Raw genomic sequence first — 25,122 nt, 5'->3', positions numbered from 1 at the left:
GGAAGATCCCACATGCTGTGAAGCAACTAAGCCCATGCACCACAATTACTGAGCCCATGCGCTAGAGCCTGAGAACCGCAACTACCGAGCCATAAGCAGTAACTACGGAAGCCCATGTGCCCTAGAAGCTGTGCTCCACAACAAGAGAAGGCACTGCCATGAGAAGCTCGTGCACCGCAGCTAGAGAGTAGCCCCTGCTCGCCACAACTAGAGAAAAGTCTGTGCACAGCAACAAAGACCTAGCACAGCCAAAAGTAAATAAATAAGTAAACAAAATTATTAAAAAACAGTAACACCATTTCAGTCAGAAAATGATACTCTCACAGTGAAGAGGATAAATAAGCAAGTAAAATGAATTATATTTCCATGTTAGTAAAATAAGCTTCATAAGTGGCACATTCATTTGAAATATTTGCCCTTTTATTTCATCATTATCTAGGAATCTCTCTTATAGCTCCTATTTGTTTACAGTGAAAAGCTCTTACTTGCTAATACTTCCTTATTCAACAGTTCTGGGAGAGTATTCAATTTTATGGAAGCAGAGAAATGAAATCACCTTTCAAACTTAATTTAGGCAAACTTACATCTTCCTTCTATGATATTGTGATTTATAGTAATATGAAATATATATTAGATCTTTGTTCTGTTTGTGACAAAGGAGCTTCCTAGAACTTCCTAAGTGATACAGAGCCAAAAAGATGAAAAGAAAGTTTGGTTACTCATAACAATCCCCTTTCAACCATAACTGAGTTTAGATTGATGAGTTGACTTTCTAAAAGCCTCTAGAGATAGGGGCTGAAGTGAGGGAAATCAATCACATGATTAGCAGAACTTTAGCGTCACTCCTGAACTTTTGGGGAAAAGGGAAGAAAGGGGAGCTAGAGGTTGAATTAATCACCAGTGGCCAATTATTTCACCAATCATGCCTATGTAATGCAGCCTCCATAAATACTCAAAAGGAGGAGATTCAGAGAGCTTCTGGATTGAAAGTGTGGAGGAGCTGGGAAAGTGGTACACTTGGAGGGCATGGAAGCTTCGAGTCCTTTCCCACATTATTTGCCCTATGCATCTCTCTCTCTGGCTTTTATTTGTATCATTTAAAATACTGCCAATAGGAAGCAAGCTCTATTTTCCTGGGTTCTGTGAGCCACTCTAGTATACTACTGAACATGTGGAGGGGATGGTAGGAACGTACAATTTGTAGACAAGTCAGTCAGAAATTGCAGGTAACCTGGGAATCTGTTACTTGTGAATGGCATATGAAGTAGGGATAATCTTACAAGACTGAGCTCTTAATAATGTGGGATCTGAGTTAACTCTGGTTAGTATCAGAATTGAACTCCACTGTAGAGCTGGTGTCAGAATTGCTAGGTGTGGAGGGAAAACCCCACATATTTGGTGTCAGAGTATTTGGAGTGTGAGAGTCAAGGATAACACACTGAATTTTTTAAGTCACATTCTATAGGTCAGTTCTTCCAGCTTAATGATTTTATGAATTGAGCTGTACAATCTCTTTTATTTTTATTTTTTTCAATCTCTTTTAAAATTTTATTATAACAATCACCTTATTTAGCTACCATATCAAGATTGTACTTCTACTGATTTCTATCTTTAATGTTAGGAGCAATGATTTACACTGATAAGGAGCATTTCTTTAATGAACACTGACCACTTTGAACACATACAAAAAGCTGTCAGTAAAGGACATGAGAAATAAGTTTCAAAATTTAGATTCATTTGGATTTGAAGGAAGGCTGTCAAAATAAGTTTCATATTTGCTCAAGACAAAAAAGGTCAAGAAACAAAAAGCTATCTCTGGACTTCTACTACTATCAAGATAAAAACAAAATTGTAAACCAAACATGTGTTTTAAAAGCCCACACAGTATATGCATATATCAGCACAAACTCATACTATGACCTCATTATATACTTTTTGATCAAATAATATTTTATTCTTTTTTTAATCTGGACTCGAGCAATCTGAGTCCTCAGCTTAACCAGCGAGTGATCTTAGATATATCCCTACTCTGCATGGTGCTTCTTTTCTTCATCTTTACTTTAAGATGATCTTCACTGTTAGGACTTATTCTGTTATCTAATAACTTTTTTTTAAGAGTATTAAAATACTGGCTAGCAAAGTACAGAAAAAAGTGAAAAAGTGATGTAATTCTAGTACTTCACAAATACAAAATTGTACTTGGCCTTTTTCTCTTCACTTACACAGGAGAACTTCTCGTTGGCAGATTAAACAAAAGGATGGTTCTAACTTAAGCTATCTCATTCAATTTCTTCTAAACTTATGTTTCTTTCTTCTAATGCCATGTATAGCCTATTGTCAAAAGAACTACCAAACATTCCTTATAATTGAAACAATAGAAAGCATACAAAAAAGGAAACATGAAAAACCTAGTATATTCTTAACAGACAATGTTCAATTTCGGACGTAATCACACAGAAAAGCTACAGTCTAATAATAATGATAGTAATAGTCACCTCATCAAAATACATCCAAATAATAATTAGAATACTATGTCTGAGAAAAATCAATGAACAAATTGCACATTAGTAGAACGTGTGAATATTAGTAGGATTTGAGTATTCTAAAGCCAGCAGCATTATAAAATGTGATACTTATGCACAACCAAATCACTACATAAAATCAGACAAGCTGGAGACAGTGAGGCCACCAAGAATCTGCCACCAGAATGTCAGCTTCATTACTGTTAATCTTTTTATGCTCTTCAGGCAAGAGGTGAATTAATTAATTTTCCCCAGAAACAAGGAAAGTAGAATAATGGAGCAAAGAATAAAGCCCTAAGTCCAAATAAATGTGATGTCAGTTTCAGTATCTTTGTCATGAAGATATATATGTTTATAGATAGAACACTGCTTCATTTAGGGTGAAGGGTCTCTTGGAATATACCAAAGTCATTCAGATAAAAAGGCAACATTCAATTGTAGGTCATAACATATAAAATATATTAACATTTCTAGCTTCTAAAAAGACTGTTTTCCAAAGTTTCACTGTTCAGTAGAGATCAAAGTGCCACTTTATAAATAGTTTACTCATTTGTCAATTGATAAACTCAGAAATTTCCTGAGTTAAAAAGAACTGTAACAGTTAAGAGTACACTAGAAGTAAAATTGAAACCCAGTTTGACTGGATATAGTAACTGGAAATTCTATTACTTTCTATTATAAAATATATCATATATTAAAGTATACAAAATGTATACTTTCAGCTGAAAGAATAATACTTTTTAATGGACCTTGATATATACTGCACTACTTTGAGAAAAGGAATATTACTAATACCTTGGAGGCTCCCATGGGCTTATTCTCTCATATGTCTCTTAACCCGCTTCACAATATCCTAAATTTTGTTCTAAACACTTCCCTGTTTTTACTTCCAGCATTGATATATTTAGGTGTATCCCTAAAGTAACTGGCTAGTTATTTATCTCCATCCATCCATTCATCTTCCACTCATTTTTTTCATTTTATATATAGAGAATATGCTCTGTATTCTTCTCCTTCAACTTCTACAGCATCTGTCTCAGAGTAATTTCTTGACATTACCTACTTTTTCATATAATCCGTAAGACTAAAGGAATTAAAGGAATTTAAAGGCGAGAAAATGAGACTCAGTGAAGCTAGCAACTTGCTACATTATATAGGAAAACAATGGACAAATCTCTCTATAGTAATTCTGAAAGTAAAGCAAACCAGCGGACTGTCTTATAACTTTTTAGCACATTTATTTTAGCTGCAATTGAACATTTCTCTGTTCTTAAGAGTACAATTTATATTTTTAAAACAACTTTACAAAGCTGGTAATTTTTGCTTTCATATTAAAGGTACAGTTTTATTCAAGTGTACTGATGATGTAAAAGACCTCAATGATACTCCAGTATAGTCCTTAATAGGAAAACAAGAACAAATTAACAAAAGAATATCAAGAGCTTATTTATTTTTCTCTTAAGGGACAGACTATTAGAAAAGAGACAGACATATTTCAGAATATTCTAATTAAAGAAGATGGTTCCTTAAATAGGTAATTAGTCTGACACTAATTAATCCGAAGTTATCATTTACCTGAGCAAGTGGTGGAAGAATCTCCTTGCATATTTGCTGATCTGGTCTCTGTATTCTAATATAGTCGTATCCAGGAGTGGTCTTGTTGGAGCATAGAAGGTTCCAAGGCTTGCCTCAAGCTGTGCTGTGGAATTCAAACATAGCAGCACTAAAACAAGTGAAACTCCTTCAATTACAACAGAATACTCATGTTTGCAGTCAGTCAGGTTTTGCAAACTTGGATGAAATGTGAGCCTGTTGCAGGAAAAGATGAAATTAAAATATGACAGCCGGTACAAAAACAAACCTGTGTATAAACTTTCACTTGAAGCAAAGCTGACAATGACTCTGAGCAACAAAAAGCTGTCACAACTGAAGAAATCCATAATGAATCAACCTCTCACCACAAATGGATAATTAAAACAGTGACTCATCAGAGTAACACAGTTTGAAACTAGTATTTCCAGTAAAATCAACTCAGTGTACACAACATTTACTCTCTTTAGCTGAAAGGAGAAAACTAGTCTTACTACATTAGGCATTGAAGTCAGTCTTAGAAATATCTTTAAAAATAAGGCAAATAGAAAAGACTTATTGGAGTAATAATATTTCTTTGTTACAACTTAAAGATCAAAAATCCCCCTCCATTTCCTAAATACTGTCCTAAACAACACAATACCCTTGGTTTTGTCCAAGGGTGAAAGCTAACATCCCTGGGAGGGATCCCATGCTAATCTACTCTGGTCAACTGACTTCCTGATAGGAAAGAAGGACCGGAGAGCAGGTTTGATAAGCCAAAGGGCTAGTGATTGGGAGAAAAGGGCACTTTTTGTCTAATCTACACTTTTGCCAAGACATGCCAGTGGGGTTGTGTTACCTCCAAGAAATAACTGGGAAATATATAATTACCATAATGGTGAGAGTTGTATGAGAATACAGCTCACAGTAGGATTCCACTGATTTTCTTTTTTTTTTTTGCACTACTAGCACTAGGTTGAATAAACAATTCCTTATTTAGCAGAACTCTTTTAGGTATATTTGGGTTTGAAAGTATTAAATACCTCATCAGAGTAATTGCTATGGACTTTGCTAAGCTGCTAGTAATTTCTTTTTTTAATCTCAGATCTAGACAGTAAAGTAAGATGAACTTTGGGGGTATTTTCTTTCAAAGCAGCAGTCAATTTAGATTAAAATTGAATACAGCAATGCCATTGTGAAAACAAGCCAGATTCTCTTGCCATTGCTTGTTTTCTTGACAGCATGTTTCGTACATCTGAAATGTTTGAGCCTACAATGGAATACTTGTAGCTCCCAGCACAGTTACAGATTCATTAGATAGCCCAGCTTGATGTTTGAGGCAGAAATGAAGATCTTGAAGATAACCACAGTGCCAGCTACAAATAAAAGAGCTCACTGGGCTCCATTAATAAAAGGAAACAAATTACCATGTCAAATTTGTTAGATTCAGATAGAATAAATCTCAACAGAGAACTGTGAATGTTTTAGAAAAGTGTTTTGCAATTACTTGGGGGAAAATGCATACACCTACTTAAAATGTACATATTCTGATAACCTAGCATCATGAAAGCAGTTTATTTTAATAGCCTAGTGTATCATACAAATTTTTTATTTCCCTATCCACCCAATATGGTTCCTTGATAATATCTTTTATTAAGGCAGGAACCTGATAATACCCATTTGTGAATTCCCTAATAATCTTACTTACTACACAGGAATCATACAACACAAATTCACTAAGGTGCTAACAATTTCATGGTGTTCTGAGTAAGAGTCAATATATTGTTGTCTTCATATTTCCTCAACTGTAAATTTATGATCTCTTACATGGGTTAGGCTTACCACAACAGGCTTTCTTTAGGGATCCTGCTATCTACCTAATCTTGAGAGTATACCAATACTAACAAATAACTACTTGAGAAAATATTACAGTAATCTTAGAGCCCCCAAATTCTGAAGTTATACTCTTCTTTTTATTTTTAACTAATATCCATTGAGTACCTAATGTGGGTCAAGCATGTGCTAGGCATTTTCTCATTGCAGATGCACTGGAATCTCCATAGATGTGTTGGACTACCTCCAAAAAGCACATTCAATTAACATTAAATAAATACTATGGGCCTCCTATGAGTTGAGGCCAAGCCTCATGATGCAGACTTTTTGAAAGAACATGTTCGTACTGATTCAGTTCAGTTCAGTTCAGTCGCTCAGTCGTGTCCGGCTCTTTGCGACCCAATGAATCGCAGCACGCCAGGCCTCCCTGTCCATCACCATCTCCCGGAGTTCACTCAAACTAACGTCCATCGAGTCAATGATGCCATCCAGCCATCTCATCCTCTGTTGTCCCCTTCTCCTCCTGCCCCCATCCCTCCCAGCATCAGAGTCTATTCCAATGAGTCAACTCTGCGCATGAGGTGGCCAAAGTACTGGAGTTTCAGCTTTAGCATCATTCCTTCCAAAGAAATCCCAGGGCTGATCTCCTTCAGAATGGACTGGTTGGATCTCCTTGCAGTCCAAGGGACTCTCAAGAGTCTTCTCCAACACCACAGTTCAAAAGCATCAATTCTTCAGTGCTCAGCCTTCTTCACAGTCCAACTCTCACATCCATACATGACCACTGGAAAAACCATAGCCTTGACTAGATGGACCTTAGTCAGCAACGTAATGTCTCTGCTTTTGAATATACTATCTAGGTTGGTCACAATTTTCTTCCAAGGAGTAAGCATCTTTTAATTTCATGGCTGCAATCACCATCTGCAGTGATTTTGGAGCCGAAAAAACTAAAGCCTGACACTGTTTCCACTGTTTCCCCATCTATTTCCCATGAAGTGATGGGACCAGATGCCATGATCTTCGTTTTCTGAATGTTGAGCTTTAGGCCAACTTTTTCACTCTCCTCTTTCACTTTCATCAAGAGGCTTTTTAGTTCCTCTTCACTTTCTGCCATAAGGGTGGTGTCATCTGCATATCTGAGGTTATTGATATTTCTCCCGGCAATCTTGATTTCAGCTTGTACTTCTTCCAGCCCAGCGTTTCTCATGATGTACACTGCATATAAGTTAAATAAGCACGGTGACAATGTACAGCCTTGACGTACTCCTTTTCCTATTTGGAACCTCTCTGTTGTTCCATGTCCAGTTCTAACTTTTGCTTCCTGACCTGCATATAGGTTTCTCAAGAGGCAGGTCAGGTGCTCTACTGATTATTCTTCTCTAAAATTACTAAAAAGAAGGTTAGGTACAGAATACTATCTACCATGTTTACTTTGAAATGTAATAAAATGGAATAAGAAAATCTATAAATATGGAAGGAAAACAGTGAGGGAAAAAGCTCTCCAATAAAGGCTTTTTGACATATTTCCTGTTTTCTTTACTTTGTAAATCACCTATTGAAAAAATAGAATAAGAAAATCTATAAATATGGAAAGAAAACAGTGAGGGAAAAAGCTCTCCAATAAAGGCTTTTTGACATATTTCCTGTTTTCTTTACTTTGTAAATCACCTATTGCAACGTCTTCACTGGCCATGGTTTCCCACTATTAATGTAAATGTTAATCACAAACATTTGAAATAAAGATACAAATTCAAGAATGTTTAGATGTGTTTTACATTAAGTAAATAAATTACTCATAATAAAAATAATATATACTGGAAAATATAAAAACTGATTTCATTATTCCACATGGCACTTTTTTTTCCCCTTTTTTTTTTCGGGGGGGGAGAGGTTATAGTGTCTCATCTCTCTCTGCAAATACACATCTGAGATCCTATGGACAAAATTACTTATTTACAGAAGGTTAGGAAATCCAAGCAGCCAGAAGGAGGAGGGGGATTAGAAGTCTAAGTTAGAATGAAAACAAGAACAACTTAAGCTGTAATTCTCTCTCTGTCACACACAAATACAAACACACACAATCAGCGGTAAAGTCTATTGTCTGGACAAAGAACTTGGGATGTGAGAAATACTACTGTTTAAAGTGAAGGAGAAATAAGGATTTTTGTTTAGGACCCTTTGTCTTCCAAACCCTAGAAAGTACATGAAATTCCTCATCAAAGTTTAAAATCTGAGCATATTTTACATATGAACTTAGTCTGAAATGTGCAATGACTTCATTGTGAGTTCCAACACAAGTATACACAAAAAAGTTATTATGTTGACAAATACTATACAATAAGTTACCATATAGGAGTAATTATTTGATACCTGATTTTGTCAGTTTAATAGGGCATAAATATTTTTGTCTTTTAAGTTCCAGTAATACAACTCCAAAGCATCTCCAAAGCATCCTCAAAAAATAACCAACTCAATAAAATATATTTCATGTATATACAAAACTCACTTATGAAATATATTTAAAATCTGACCTTCTCTCTCTGGAGTGAGCTTTTGTCTAAGAAGATGGTTTACAATGGCACACATGCTGATAAAGCACTCATAGCCCAGGCTGTCCCAGTTCATACTACTCAGGATGTTTATTGCCTCATAGATCTCATCATAGTGAATATACTGGAAGATGATGTCTACCAGTCCCAGGTGTCCTTGTGTGAAGATACCTGTCACAAAAATATATAAAATCAAGTGAATCATTTAAAAATAAAAATAACAAAAACATTTAACTTTTCTAGAAAGGAAAAAAAAAAAAAAACAGTGATCTTTTCTTGCATAACGAGCTTGAAACGTGGGGTTTGGGGGGACCAATAGTCATATATGGCACTGTGGTCAAATCTTCAAGTATCACCTACAAACTCCATCTTGCTTATGCTTACCATTCACCATATAGTAAAACTTTTTACTCTATATAATCAACTGTTTAGACTAAAAATGAATAAATGTGAGAACTTTTAGGTAAATCACAATAGCTAACTGAATTTCCCATATGTCATTTAGGCCTCTACTGTATGTGTGTGTGTGTGTGTTTAGCTGTGGGGGGTCTTCACTGAGAAATGCGGTCTTTTCGTCACAATGCACAGGCTTCTCTAGTGATGGTGCATATGCTCCAGAGCACGTGGGCTCAGCAGCTGTGGCACAAGCACATGGCTTCTTTAGGAGCGGCATATGGGTTCAGTTGCCTCACGGGGTCTTAGTTCCCTGATCAAGAATCAAACCCACGTCTCCTGCATTGAAAGGCAAAGTCTTAACCACTGGACCACCAGGGAAGTCCCTGCAGTATATACGTAAAGACAGAATTTTGATGTAAAACAATTCTTATTGACGAGATTAAGTTGCATTTGATCTTCAGCCACATGTACTTGGTGGGAAAAAGTATAAATATTTATGACATAGAATACCACATACCAATTTATTTTAAATTGGCATTTAAAGATTATCATCTTTGATTACTAATGATTATTCAGTTCAGTTCAGTCACTCAGTGGTATCTGACTCTTTGTGATCCCATGGACTGCAGCATGCCAGGCTTCCCTGTCCATCACCAATTCCTGGAGCTTGCTCAAACTCATGTCCATTGAGTCAGTGAGCCACCCAACCATCTCATCTTCTGTTGTTCCCTTATCCTCCCGCCTTCAGTCTTTCCTATCATCAGGGTCTTTTCCAAGGAGTCAGTTCTTCACATCAGGTGGCCAAGATATTGGAGTTTCAACTTCAGCATCAGTCCTTCCAATGAATATTCAGGACTGATCTCCTTTAGGATGGACTGGTTGGATCTCCTGCAGTCCAAGGGACTCTCAAGAGTCTTCTCCAACACCACAGTTCAAAAGCATCAATTCTTCAGCATGTAGCTCTCTTTATAGTCCAACTCTCACATCCATACATGACTTAGGAAAAACCATAGCTTTGACTAGACAGATCTTTGCTGGCAGAGCAATGTCTCTGCTTTTTTTAATCTAGGTTGGTCATAGCTTTCCTTCCAAGGAGCAAGCATCTTTTAATTTCATGGCTCCAGTCACCATCTGTAGTGATTTTGGAGCCCTCCAAAATAAAGTCTCTCACTGTTTCCATTGTTTCCTCATCTATTTGCCATGAAGCAATGGGACCTGAAGCCTTGATCTTCGTTTTCTGAATATTGAGTTTTAAGCCAACTTTTTCACTCTCCTCTTTCACTTTCATCAGAAGGCTCCTTAGTTCTTCACATTCTGCCATAAGGGTCGTCTGCATATCTGAGGTTATTGCTATTTCTCCCAGGAATCTTAATTCCAGCTTGTGCTTCATCCAGTCTGGCATTTTGCATGTTAAATAAGTTAAATAAGCAGGGTGACAATATACAGTCTTGACATTATCCTTTCCCTATTTGAAACCAGTCTGTTGTTCCATGTCCACTTCTAACTGTTGCTTCTTGACTTGCATACAGATTTCTCAGGAGGCAGGTCAGCAGGTCTGGTATTTCCATCTCTTTCAGAATTTTCCACAGTTTGTTGTGATTCATACAGTCAAAGGCTTTGGCATGGTCAATATAGCAGAAGTAGATGTTTTTTCGGAACTCTCTTGCTATTTAGATGATCCAAAGGATGTTGGCAATTTGATCTCTGGTTCCTCTGCCTTTTCTATAACCAGCTTAAACATCTGGAAGTTCACAGTTCACATACTGTTGAAGCCTGGCTTGGAGAATTTTGAGCATTACTTTGCTAGTATGAGATGAGTACAAATTGTGCAATAGTTCGAATATTCTTTAGCATTGCTTTTCTTTGGGATTAGAATGAAAACTGACCTTTTCCACTCCTGTGGCCACTGCTGAGTATTCCAAATTTGCTGGCATATTGAGTGCACCACTTTCACAGCATCACCTTTTAGGATTTGAAATAGCTCAGCTAGAAATTCTATCCCCTCCACTAGCTTTTTAGTAGTGATGCTTCCTAAGGCCCACTTGACTTCACATTCCAGGATGTCTGGCTCCAGGTGAGTGATCACACCATCATGGTTATCTGGGTCATGAAGATCCTTTTTGCATAGTATTCTGCGTATTCTTGCCACCTCTTCTTAATATCTTCTGTTTCTGTTAAGTCCCTACCATTTCTGTCCTTTATTGAGCCCATCTTTGCATGAAATGGTTCCTCGGTATATCTAATTTTCTTGAAACGATCTCTAGTCTTTCCCATTCTATTGTTTTCCTCTATTTCTTTGCACTGATCACTGAGGAAGGCTTTCTTATCTCTCCTTGCTCTTCTTTGGAACTCTGCATTCAAATAGGTACATCCTTTCCTGCTTTTCTTTAGCTTCTCTTCTTTCCACAGCTATTAGCAAGGCCCTCTCAGACAACCATTTTGCCTGTTTTGCATTTCTTTTTCTCGGGATGGTCTTGATCACTGCCTCCTGTACAATGTCACAAACCTCCATCCATATTTCTTCAGGCTCTGTATCAGATCTAATCCCTTGAATCTGTTTGTCACTTCCACTAATCATAAGGGATTTGATTTGGGTCACACCTGAGTGGTCTAGTGATTTTCCCTACTTTCTTCAATTTCAGTCTGAATTTGGCAATAAGGAGTTCATGATCTGAGCCACAGTCAGCTCCCAGTCTTATTTTTCCTGAAGGTATAGAGCTTCCCCATCTTTGGCTGCAAAGAATATAATCAATCTGATTAAAGTATTGACCATCTGGTGATGTCCACGTGTAGTCTTCTCTTATATTATTGGAAGAGGGTGTTTGCTATGACCAGTGCCTTCCCTTGGCAAAACTCTTAGCCTTTGCCCTACTTCATTTTGTACTCTGAGGCCAAAGTTGCCTGTTACTCCAGGTATCTCTTGACATCCTACTTTTGCATTCTAGTCCCCTATAATGAAAAGGACATCTTTTTTGAGTGTTAGTTCTAGAAGGTCTTGTAGGTCTTCATAGATCCATTCAACTTCAGCTTCTTCAGCATTACTGGTTGGGGGATAGACTTGGATTACTGTGATATTGAATGGTTTGCCTTGGAAATGAACAGAGACCGTTCTGTCATTTTTGAGATTATTGTAAAGAAATGATTATTAGTAAAGAAATAATTAGAATTAATCTTTCTATTGGTCCTCTTGCATAACTAAAGAAAATTCACTTCTAAGCTAACAGAAATAAGAACATCAAATAAAGCGGGGGGTGGGGGTAGTCATTCTGTTTGAATTTTATCTTATCTTTTAAATATGGAAGACCTCTTTTGAAACTAACAAATTCTGTTTAATTACATGACAATAAGCACTAGCACCTTTTAAGTTTTTTTTTTAAGCTTTAAAACAATATTTGTTTGTAACATCTTTTTCCTTCTGCAAACATTTACTGGTATGAGTGAATCTACAAAAACTTCTCAATACAAATAATCATAAAATTAAATGAGAACATGTATGTGAAGTTATTTGGAATCTGTAAAGTATACAATATACTGCTATAACTCTTCATTACTGTCATCATCATCATCATCATTTACCTGAAATAGTTATAGGTTTCAGAATTTTTAAAAATGTATTAGCTCATGAGAAAGATCCTGAAATTATTGATATTAACTTCAAGTCATATAAAAATGAGACCTTGTACTATACCAGCAGGACTCAACTTGATAAGGAATCTGGGGAATTACCCTGACTATTCTGGAGGACGGAAATGGCAACCCACTCCAGTATTCTTGCCTGGAGAACCTCATGGACATAATAGCATGGAGGGCTACAATCCACAGGGTCTCAAAGAATAAGACACAACTGAAGCGACTTAGATCAGCACCCCCACTGTACTAAGCAATAAAACTCTACTATTCTTTTTGTGTTGGTAGAATCAACAAATGCTACTGTCCAAAAGCCTTCATGCTGCTGCTGCTGCTGCTAAGTTGCTTCAGTTGCGTCCAACTCTGTGCGACCCCACAGACAGCAGCCAGGCTCCTCCGTCCATGGGATTTCCCAGGCATGAGTACTGGAGTAGGTTACCATTGCCTTCTCCGAAAGTCTTCATGATCCTACAGTAAAGTGCTGGAAGTCTTCATAAATCAGGGTGGTTCCTTTGCAGTAGATATTAATGTTTAAGAATTTTGAAGACAACCAAAAATATCTGAAATCTACTGAGTCTGTCTATATCCTAATACTTCTAACATGAGAAATAACTGATGTATTGAGAGGAAAAGCTAACATATAGTCATAATCAAATTGTTTAAAAGGTGATAAAGAGAAAAACTTAAAAAGTAGCCAATGAACACAAAAGCTGGTTCTTTGGAATAACGTATAAAATTGACCAACTTCTGCCTAAATGGAGGAAAAGAGAAGATACACTTCTCAGTATCAAGAATAATCATCAAAGGACCCACAGACATTAAAAAATAGTAAGTGAATAACATGGCTAACTTTATAGATATAATTTAAATGAAATGTATTCCTTGAAAGACACAAATTATCAAATCTCACTTAAGAAGAAATAAGAATAGAAAACCTGAATGATCCTGTATTATTTAAATTTGGATGTGAAGTTTAAAAACCTTTAAACATACACACACAAAAAAACAGATGACTTCATTGGTAAACTGTCTCAAACAGTAAAAGAAATAATATCACCTTTACATAACTCAAAATATAAGAGGGAATGATTCCTATTGCATTTAATGATATCACCATTACACTGAGACCAAAACTGACAGACATTAAGAAGAAAAAGAAAACTAAAGGTCAGTACCTCCCATAAACAAATACAAAAATCCTTAACAGAATATTAACAAATTAAGCAACATATTAAAAAGATAATATATCATGAACAAGAGATTTATCCCACAAATACACAGTCATTGAACCAACTGAAAACTAATCAGTTCACTATATGATCAGAAAAATCACACAATCATTTTAATACAGAAAAAGCACTTGAAAAAAACTGAACATCCACTCAAGAAAACATAACCCAGGAGACTAGGAATAGAAGGGGACTTCCTCAACCTCCTACCATTGTTAGTTGCTCAGCTGTGTCTGACTCTTTGCAACCCTATTGACTATAGCAGCCAGCTTCTCTGTCCGTGGGATTTCCCAGGCAAGAATACTAAAGTGGGCTTCCAGTTCAAGATGATGGAGAAGGAGGACATGAGTTCATCTCCTTCTGCAAGAGCACCAAAATTACAACTATCTTCTGAACAACCATTGACAGAAGAATGCTGGATAAAATATACCAAAAAAGATACCCAATGCCCAATGACAAAGAAGCCAGAGGGAGATGGTAGGAGGGGCACAATCATGATAAAATCAAATCCCATACCCACCAGGTGAGTGACCCACAAACCATAGAACAATAATACCAAAGAAGTTTTCCCACTGTTGTGAAGGTTCTGAACCCAACATCAGGCTTCCCAGCCTGGGGGTCTGACAAAGGGACAGGAAATCCCCAGGGAGTCTGACCTTGAAGGCCAGTGGAATTTGATTACTGGACTTCCACAGGACTGGGGGAAACAGAGACTCCAGTCTTGGAGGGCACAAACAAAATCTTGCATGCACCAAGACCCAGAGGAAAGGACCCTACAGGAGACTGAATCAAAATTTCCTTGTTAGTGTTGGAGGTTCTCCTGTGGAGGCCTGGGTCGGCAGGGGCTCACCATAGGGATGGGGGCACTGGCAGCAGCAAGTCGAGAAGGTCCCCCATGGTGTAAGCCCTCTTGGAGGTTAACCCTACCATACAGCCTGTAGACCCCAGGACTGGGTCATCTCAGGCCAAACGACTATCAGGGAGGGAGCACAACCCCACCCATCAGCAGATAATTGGATTAGCTTTATTGAGCAAGACCCCGTTTTCCCCACCACCAGTCCCTCCTATCAGGAAGCTGACACAAGCCTCTTAGCCTCCTCCATCAGAGGGCAGACAGAAGAAGCAAGAAAAACCGGAGTCCCATGGCAGCTAGAAGAAAAAACATATTACAGAATATTAGTCAGGATGAAAAAGTGGAAAGCTATGTTCCAGATAAAGAGATAAGGTAAAATATCAGAAAAAAAAAACTAAATGAAGTGGAGATAGGCAACCTTCCAGAAACAAAATTCAAAATAATGTTAGTGAAGATGACGCAGAATATTGAGAAAACAAAAGAAGATCCAAAAAATGTTTACCAAAACCTAGAAAAATTAAAGAACAAACAGATGAATAACACATGAGAAGAAATCAACAACAGAATAACTGAGGTAGAAGGAATAAACAACCTGAAGAACAGAGTGGTGGAAATCACTGCCATAGAACAGAATATAGGAAAAAGAATAAAAAGACATGAAGACAATCTAAAAGACCTCAGGGTCAACATTAAACACACCAACATTCACATTACAGGGGTCCCAGAAGGAGAAGAGAGAGAGAAGGAACCTGAGAAAATATTTGAAGAGATAATAGTTGAAAACTTCTCTAACATGGGAAAGAAAATAGTCAACCAAGTCCAGGAAGCACAGAGTCCCAGGCAGGAAAAACCCTAGGAGGAACACACCAAGACACATAGTAATTAAAACTGACAAAGATAAACTATTAAAAGCAATAAGGGAAGAATGACAAATAACATACAACGTAACTCCCATCAGGCTAACAGCTGATTTCTCAACAGAAGTTCTACAAGCCAGAAGGGAATGGCACAATATATTTAAAGTGATGAAAGGGAAGAAGCTACAACCAAGAATACTCTACTCAGCAAGACTCTCATTCAGATTTGATGGAAAAATCAAAAGCTTTACAGACAAGCAAAAGTTAAGGGAATTCAGGACCACCAAACCAGCTTTACAACAAATGTTAAAGGAACTTCTCTAGGCAGGAAACACAAGACAAGGAAAAGACCTACAGAAAATAAATACAAAACAATTAAGAAAATGGTAACACAATCATACATACTGATAATTACCTTAAATGTAAATGGATTAAATGCACCAACCAAAAAACATAGACTACCTGGGTGTATGAAAAATGTGCATGTAAGCACTTCCACTTACATCACTCTGCTTGACCCCTCCAAACTGTATGTAATGATTTTATATTGTTTAGATTAATCATGTTCCCATTATGGCTTGCAGCTATGTGTGTGAAGTCGTTCAGTCGTGTCTGACTCTTTGCGACCCCATGGACTGTAGGCCGCCAGGCTCCTCTGTCCATGGGATTCTCCAGGCAAGAATACTGGAGTGGGTTGCCATTTCCTTCTCCAGGGGATCTTCCCAACCCAGGGATCGAACCCAGGTCTCGTGTATTGCAGGCAGACGCTTTATCCTCTGACCCACAATGTCTATAACTATTATCATATGCCTATCCTATTGCTGCATTTTGGAAGCAGGAGCCTTGTTGGCTTGCAGCTATAACTATCTTTTATTTTTGTCTGGCTATTGACTGTGAAAATTGATAAACATGTTTTATTATTGTGATGACATAACTATTACTCACTTTATACCATAGTATCATGATTGGTCCACAGAAAAATGAAAGAATTCTATTATCACCAAAACTACAGTTTAATAGAAAAACCTGTAGTCACTTTTTAAAATCTAGATGCATATCCGAATTACTTTGGAGTTTTCTGAAAAATACAAATGCCTAGGTATTGCTTTTTTTTCTCCAGAGCTCCAGATATTTTTGTAATGATCAGCCATATTCAAAAACAACTGAACTATATGAAGATCTTTTACTTTTATCTAGTTTGTTTAACTTTTTCTATTTCATATTCAGTGCTCTGATTTCATTTACTTTAGGTTTTTCAATTACTCCATCTCTTGTTTAAAATATGTATAATATATATGTTTTAGAAAACTTATGAATTTTTGTCTAACTAAAAAATTTATGACATTTTGATTATACTTGTTTGACTTAGTATGAATAGAATGCTATATTCATATTAAAAATTAATTTCAACTCATACCTCACACCATATACAAAGAATTACCTTGAGTTAGTCAATAAACCTAATTGTAGGAGCTAAAATAATAAAATTTCTAGAAGAAAAAAGGGTCAGACAAAGACTATTTTGATAAGACAAACAATACAAGTCATAAATTAAAAAAAAATCTAATAGCTGGCTTTCATCAAAACTAAAAACTTCTGCACCTAAAATCTAGTATCCAAAAAAGAACTTGTGTTCAGAATATGTAAGAACTTATGATTCAATAAAAAACAATCCAGTTCAACTGGGGCAAAAGATTTGAAGATTTACTTCATCAGAGAAGATATATGGCAATAAGCACATAAAAGATGAACAACTCCAAGGTTCATCAGGGAAATCCCAACTAACACCAACTACACTGACTACAATGGCTAAAATTAAAAATATCAATAATGCCAAGTTGTAGTGAAGATGTGGAGTAACTGGAACTCCAAACTATTTTCCTCTTAAATTAAACTTAGAGTAGTGCTTAGTTCCACGGTTCTTCCCAAAAGAAATCAGAATAGACCTCCATACAAAGACTAGTACATGAAAGAACAGATCATTTTCAATGAAATTGGCTAAAACTGGAAACAACTAAAATGCCTGTCAACATGTGAAGATAGATTGTGATATCTCTATATAATGGAATACTACTCAATAATGTAAATGAAAATTTACAGATATACACACCAATATGGAAAATTCACAAAGATTAATACTGAGTGAAAGTAGCCAGATACAAACGAGTACCAATTAGTAGTCTACTTCTATGAAAATTCTAGAAAAAGCAGATCTAACTTGTAATAACAGACAACAGATCAATGTGCTTTAGCTTTGAGGGAGGCAGGGACTGACTGCAAAGGGGCTTGAGAGGATTTTGAGGGTGATGGAAATGTTTTACATCTTGATTATGGTGGTAATCACATTGTTGTTCAGTCTCTAAGTGGTGTTCAGCTCTTTGCAACCCCATGGACTGAAGCATGCCAGGCTTCCCTGTCCTTCACTATCTCCCAGAGTCTGCTGAAACTCATGACCATTGAGTCGGTGATGCCATCTAACCATCTCATCCCCTGTTGCCCTCTTCTCCTGCTCTCAGTCTTTTCCAGTGAGTCATATCTTTGCATCAGGAGGCCAAAGTACTGAGGCTTCAGCTTCAGCATCAGTTCTTCTAGTGAATATTCAGGGTTGATTACCTTTAGGACTGACTGGCTTTATCTCCTTATTGTTTAAGGGACTCTAGAGTCTTCTGCAGCATCACAGTTCAAAAGCATCAGTTCTTCAGTGCTCAGCCTTCTTTATGGTCCAACTCTCGCATCTGTACATGACTACTGGAAAAACCAGAGCTTTGGCTATATGGACCTATATGACTATATGGACCTATATAACTATAGTTCCTATATAACTATATAGGTCCATAAAGACTATATGACTATATGAGTTTTAAGATAGCTTTTTAACTCTCCTCTTTCAACATCATCAAGAGGCTCTTTAGTTCCTCTTCAGTTTGTGCCACTATAGCGGTGTGTGCATGCTAAGTCACTTCAGACCTGTCCAAATTTGTATGACCCAATGACCTGCAGCCTGCCACGTTCCTCGGTTCATGGGATTCTCCAGGCAAAAATATTTGAGTGGGTTTCCATACCTGCCCCCAGGGGATCGTCCCAATTCAGGGACTGAACTCATATCTCTTATGCCTCCTTCACTGGCAGGCAGGTTCTTTATCACCAGCTCCATCTGGGAAGCTCCATTAGAGTCGTATCATCTGCATATATGACGTTGCTTATATTTCTCCCAGCACTCTTGATTCCAGCTTCTGATTCATCCAGCCCGACATTTTGCATGATGTACTCTGCACAGAAGTTAAATAAGAAGGGTGACAATATTCAGCCTTGAGATACTCCTTTCCAATTTTTAAACAGTCCATTGTTCCGTATCTGTTCCTAACTGTTGCTTCTTGACCTGCATACAGGTTTTTCAGCAGGCAGCTAAGGTGGTCTGGGATTCCCATCTCTTTAAAAATTTTCTACAGTTTGTTGTGATCAACAGTCAAAGACTTTAGTGTAGTCAATGAAGCAGAAATAGATAGTTTTCTGGAATTCCCTTGCTTTTCCTATGACATAGTGGATGTTAGCAATTTGATCTCTGGTTCCTTTGCCTTTCCTAAATCCAGCTATACATCTGAAAGTTTTCAGTTCATGAACTGCTGAAGGCTAGCTTGAAGGATTTTTAGCATAATCTTGGTAGCATGTGAAATCAGTGAACTGTACAGTAGTTTGAACAATCTTTGGCACTGCCTTTCTTTGGGATTATAATGAAAACTGGCCTTTTCCAGTCCTGTGGCCACAGCTTACTTTTCTAAATTTGCTAGCATATTGAGTGCAGCAATTTAACAGCATCATCTTTTAGGATTTGAAATAACTCAGCTCGAATTCCATCACCTCTACTAGCTTTCTTTGTAGCAATGCTTCCTAAGGCCCACTTAACTTCACATTCCAGGATGTCTGGCTCTAGGTGAGTGACGAAACATTGTGGTTATCTGGGTCATTAAGATCTGTTTTGTATAGTTCTTCGGTATATTCTTGGCACCTCTTCTTAATATCTTCTGCTTCTCTTAGGTCCTTGCTGTTTTCTTTTACTGTGCCCATATTTGCATGGAATGTTCCCTCGGTATCTCCAATTTTCTGGAAGAGATCTCTAGTCTTTGCAATTCTATTGTTTTTCTCTAGTTCTTTGCTTTATTCACTTAAGAAGGCTTTCTTATCCCTCACTGCTATTCTTTGGAACTTTGCATTCAGATGGGTATATCTTTCCCTTTTCTCCTTTGCCTTTCACTTCTCTTGTTTTATCAGCTATTTGTAAGGCCTCCTCAGACAATCACTTTGCCTTCTTGCATTTCCTTTTCATTAGGATGGTTTTGGTCACTGCCACCATACAATGTTACAAACCTCTGTCTGTAGTTCCTGAGGATCTAATCCCTTGAATGTATTCGCCACCTCCGCTGTGTAACCATAAGGGATTTGTCTTACCTGAATAGTCTTGTGGTTTTCCCTACTTTCCTCAATTTAAGCCTGAATTTTGTGATAAGGAACTGATGATCTGAGCCACAGTCAGCTAGAGGTCTTGTTTTGCCTACTCTATAGAGCTTCTCCATCTTCAACTGCAAAGAATGTATCAATGTGATTTCTGTATTGACCATCTGATGTTCACGTGTAAAGTTGTTTCTTGGGTTGCTGGCAGAGGGTGTTTGCAATGACCACTTCATTCTCTTGGCAAAACTCTGTTAGTCTTTGTGCTGCTTCATTTTGTATTCCAAGGCCAAACTTGCTTGTTCCTCCAGGTCTCTCTGGAGTTCCTACTTTTGCACTCCAATCCCCCACACTGAAAAGGATATCGGTTTGTTTTTTTTTTGGTATTCATTCCAGAAGGTCTTGTAGGTCTTCATAGAAACCATTCAGCTTCAGCTTCTTCGGCATTCCTGGTTGGGGCACAGACTTGGATTGCTGTGATACTGTATGGTTTGCCTTGGAAACGAACCAAGATCATTCTGTCATTTTTGAGGTTGCACCCAAGTACTGCATTTCAGACTCTTCAGTTGACTGTGAGGGTTACTTCATTTCTTCTAAGGGATTCTTGCCCATAACAGTAGACATAATGGTTATCTGAATTACATTCACTCATTCCTGTTCCATTTTAGTTTCCCAAGATATTGATGTTCACTCTTGTCATCTCCTGCTTGACCATGTCCAATTTACCTTGATTCACAGACTACTGGTTTTTCCAGTAGTCGTGTATGGATGTGAGAGTTGGACTATAAAGAAAGCTGCATGCCAAAGAATTGATGCTTTTGAACTGTGGTGTTGGAGAAGACTCTTGAGAGTCCCTTGGACTGCAAGGAGATCAAACCAGTCCATCCTAAAGGAAATCAGTCCTGAATATTCACTGGAAGGACTGATGTTGAAGCTGAAACTCCAATACTTTGGCTACCTTATGCAAAGAATTGACTTCTTAGAAAAGACCCTAATGCTGGAAAAGATTGAAGGCGGGAGGAGCAGGGGATGACAGAGGATGAGATATCACCGACTCGATGGACATGAGTTTGAGTAAGGTCCGGGAGCTGGTGATGGACAGGGAAGCCGGCATACTGCAGTCCATGGGGTCTTAAAGATATGACTGAGTGACTGAAGTAAACTGAATAATCATTAGTAATTGAAGATGATAATCTTTAAAAGCCAATTTAAATTGCTATGTAGTATTCTATGTCATGAATATTTGTACTTCTTCCCCCCTAGTACATGGGGCTGAAGACCAGACTTCTCAGGTGGCAGGTCAGGTGGTCTGGTATTCCCATCTCTTAAGAATTTTCCACAATTTGTTGTGATCCATATAGTCAAAGGCTTTGGCGTAGTCAATAAAGCAGAAGTAGATGTTTTTCTGGAACTCTCTTGCTTTTTCAATGATCCAACGGATGTCGGCAATTTGATCTCTGGTTCCTCTGCCTTTTCTAAATCCAGGTGAACATCTGGAAGTTCTCGCTTCACATACTGTTGAAGCCTAGCTTGGAGAATTTTGAGTATTACTTTGCTAGCGTATGAGATGAGTGCAATTGTGTGGTAGTGTGAACATTCTTTGGCATTGCCAGAATCTCTTCTGAATGGGAGAGACTGACTGTGGGGAAAACTTGGTCTTGGACTGCTGGGCAGGGTCACGCTCAGTAAATTTTTAATCCAATTTTCTACTGATGGGTGGGGCTGTGTCCCCGCAATCCCATTAGTTGTTTGGCCTGAGGTGACCCTATCCTGAGACTACAGACTCTATGTTAGGGCTAAATGTGACCTCCAAACGGACTTTTGCCAACATGCCCCTCCCAGGACCACACAGCAGGCCACTGTTGACACACACCTCTGCAGGAGACCCTGCATCACTCACAGGCAGGTCTGGCTCAGCCTCTTGTGGGGTCATTTCTCCTTTCTCCTGGTTCCTTGGGCACACAATGCTTTGTGCCCTCCAACAGTCTCTGGTAATCATGAGGATATACATATTTGCCAAAACTCATTCATCTATACATTTAAAATAGGTATAATTTATTTGTAAATTATACTTGAAAAACTTGATTTAAAAATCTGTCATCATCTTTGTATGAAGAAAGCAGAATGCTGTCTGTAACAGCAATCCATCTCAAATGACACGAGATCCAGTTTTAAGATGACTAGGCATCTAATAAAGTACCTGACATTTTCTTCCAGCAATAAATGGCCACCAATTACCACGTTGGTAAAGTAAACTTTAAATAACTTATTAAAAGTAACTCTTTTAAAGACACTTACTTCTTACAAAAGTTCTGAGAAAAAATCATATTACTTGCTGTTTAGATGAAGTGACAGATACATATGTAATATTGCCCATGATTTTCAAAATCCTCTGAGAGGGAAGAAGTTAGCTTTAATTTGTTTAATATCACCACTTGGACATTTAACCTTTTCCTAACTTTGCAGGTGTTATAAGCACATTGTTGGAGCACTCTAAGTAGATGGAATAATCACACTATGGAAAGAGGAGTGTGAGAGTACATGCTGTGATTGGGAAGCTCCTAAGGCAGCAGAGCTGAGAGATGAAGCCTGGGAGACAGACAGGGCTTATTAACTACTGAAGGATTTCAAGCTGCAGAAAAGAGAAAAGTGGAAGTGTCAGTCACTCAGTCATGTCCAACTCTTTGCAACCCCATGGACTGTAGCCTAGCAGGTTTAGCAGGTTTCTGTGCCCATGGAATTATCCAAGGAGAATACTGGAGTGGAGAGCCAATCACTTCTTCAGGGCATCTTCCTGACCCAGGGATCAAACCAGGGACTCCTGCATTGCAGGCAGAATCTTTACCACCAGGGAAGCCAAATCTATGAACAGATGTGCACTCTGGTGGCAGTTAAGGGGATTAATTGAGCAGTAGGTGGAGAAGACTGGAAGGCAGACCATTACAGACAGAGGGCCACTGCTTGATCATGGTACAATAGGGAAGGTCTAGATTTAAGGTAATCACAGCAAGGCTGAATAGAATGAGATGTTTTAGGCAGTGATGTCCTTTTCATCATAGGGGACTGGAAGGCAAAAGCAGGAAGTCAAGAGACACCTGGAGTAACAGACAAGTTTGGCCTTGGAGTACAAAATGAAGCAGGGCAAAGGCTTCATTTTGCCAAGGTTTGCCTAAAGAACACACTGGTCATAGCAAATACCCTCTTCTAACAACACTACACATGGACATCATCAGATGATCAATATCAAAATCAGACTGATTATACTCTTTGGAGCCAAATATGGAGAAGCTCTATACAGTCAGCAAAAAGAAGACCGGGAGCTGACTGTGGTTCAGATCATGAACTCCTTATTGGCAAATTCAGACTTAAATTGAATAAAGTAGGGAAAACCTCTAGGCCATTCAGGTGTGACCTAAACCAAATCCCTTATGATTATACAGAGGAAGTAGCAAACAGATTCAAGTGATTTGAGCTGGTAGACAGAGTGCCTGAAGAACTAAGGCAGGGGGGTTCATAACACTGCACAGGAGGTGGTGATCAAAACCATAAGCAAGAAAAAGAAATGCAAAAAAAGCAACATGGTTGTCTGAGGAAGCCTTACCAGCAGTGGGGAAAGGAGTGAAAGGCAAAAGGGAAAAGGAAAGATATATCCATCTTAATGCAGAGTTCCAAAAAATAGCAAGGAGAGATAAGAAAGCCTACAGAAGTGAACAGTGCAAAGAAATACAGGGAAAAAATAGAATGGGAAAGACTAGAGATCTCTTTGAGAAAATCAGAGATACCAAGGGAACATTCCATGCAAAGATGGGCACAATAAAGGAGAGAAATGGAATGGACCTAGCAGAAGCAGAAGATATTAAGAAGAGGTAGCAAACATACAGAAAACTGTACAAATAAGGCCTTAATAACCCAGGTAACCACGATGGTATGATCACTTACCTAGAGCCAGACATCCTGGAATGTGAAGTCAAGTAGGCCTTAGGAAGCATTACTACAAAGAAAGCTAGTGGAGGTGATGGAATTCCAGTTGAGCTATTTCAAATCCTAAAAGATGATGCTGTTAAAATGCTGTACTCAATATGTTAGCAAATTTGGAAAAGTCAGCAGTGGCCACAGGACTGGAAAAGGTCATTTTTCATTCTAATCCCAAAGAACGGCAATGTAAAATAATGTTCAAACTACGGCACAAATGCACTCATTTCACATGCAATTAATGAAGGTAATGCTCAAAATCCTTCAAGGTAGATTTCAACAGTATGTGAACTGAGAACTTCCAGATGTACAAGCTTGATTTGGCACCAGAGATCAAATTGTCAGCATCTACTGGATCATAAAAAAAAGCAAGAGAATTTAAGAAAAACATCTACTTTTGCTTTATTGATGACACTGAAGTCTTTGATTGTGTGGATCACAACAAACTGTGGAAGATCCTTAAAGAGATGGGAATACCAGGCCACCTTACCTGCCTCCTGAAAAATCTGTATGCAGGTCAAGAAGCAACACTTAGAACCAGACATGGAATAACAAACTGGTTCAAAATTGGGAAAGGAGTACGTCAAGGTTGTATACTGTCACCTTGCTTATTTAAATTATATGCAGAGTACATCATGAGAAATGCTGGGCTGGATTAAGCTCAAGTGGGAATCAAGATTTCCAGGAGAAATATCAATAACCTCAGACAATCATATGATATCACCCTTATGGCAGAAAGCTAAGATGAACTAAGGAGCCTCTTGATGAAAGTGAAAGAGAAGAGTGAAAAAGCTGGCTTAAAACTCAACATTCAAAAAATTAAGATCATGGCGTCCAATTCCATCACTTCATGGCAAATAGATGGGGAAACCATTGAAAGAGTGACTCCATTTTGGGCTCCAAATTCATGTGGACAGTGACTACAGCTATGAAATTAAAAGACACCTGCTCTTTGGAAGAAAATCTATGACAAAGCTAGACGTTGTATTAAAAAGCAGAGACATCACTTTGCGGTCAAAGGTTCATATAGTCAAAGCTATGGTTTTTCCAGTAGTCATGTATGGATGTGAGAGCTGGATCATAAAGAAGGTTGAGCACCAAAGAATTGATGCTTTTGAACTGTGGTGCTGGAAAAGACTCTTGAGAGTCCCTTGGACAACCAGGAGATCAAATAAGTCAATCCTAAGTGAAATCAACCAAGAATATTCACTAGAAGGACTGATGCTGAAGCTCCAATACTTTGGCCACCTGATGTGAAGATCCAAC

The 25,122-nt window shown here is 38.0% G+C and overlaps 1 protein-coding gene across 1 annotated transcript in view; it reads right to left on the bottom strand.

Moving 5' to 3' along the window:
* WDPCP (WD repeat containing planar cell polarity effector) overlaps positions 1–25,122 on the bottom strand; it is a 284,886-nt gene that overhangs the window by 173,069 nt on the left and 86,695 nt on the right. The window contains exons 11-12 of the mRNA XM_068966787.1: positions 8,459–8,647; positions 4,098–4,221 (exon numbers count right to left, since the gene is read on the bottom strand). Of these exons, the coding sequence (XP_068822888.1) occupies positions 4,098–4,221; positions 8,459–8,647 (313 nt within the window). The remainder of the gene's footprint in view (positions 1–4,097; positions 4,222–8,458; positions 8,648–25,122) is intronic.

The sequence above is a fragment of the Capricornis sumatraensis genome, chromosome 1, assembly GCF_032405125.1.
Source record: "Capricornis sumatraensis isolate serow.1 chromosome 1, serow.2, whole genome shotgun sequence".
In the NCBI taxonomy this organism is placed as follows: Eukaryota; Metazoa; Chordata; class Mammalia; order Artiodactyla; family Bovidae; genus Capricornis; species Capricornis sumatraensis.
Note: the sequence above shows the minus strand (reverse complement) of the source record. Positions and strands in the feature narration are given on the sequence as shown.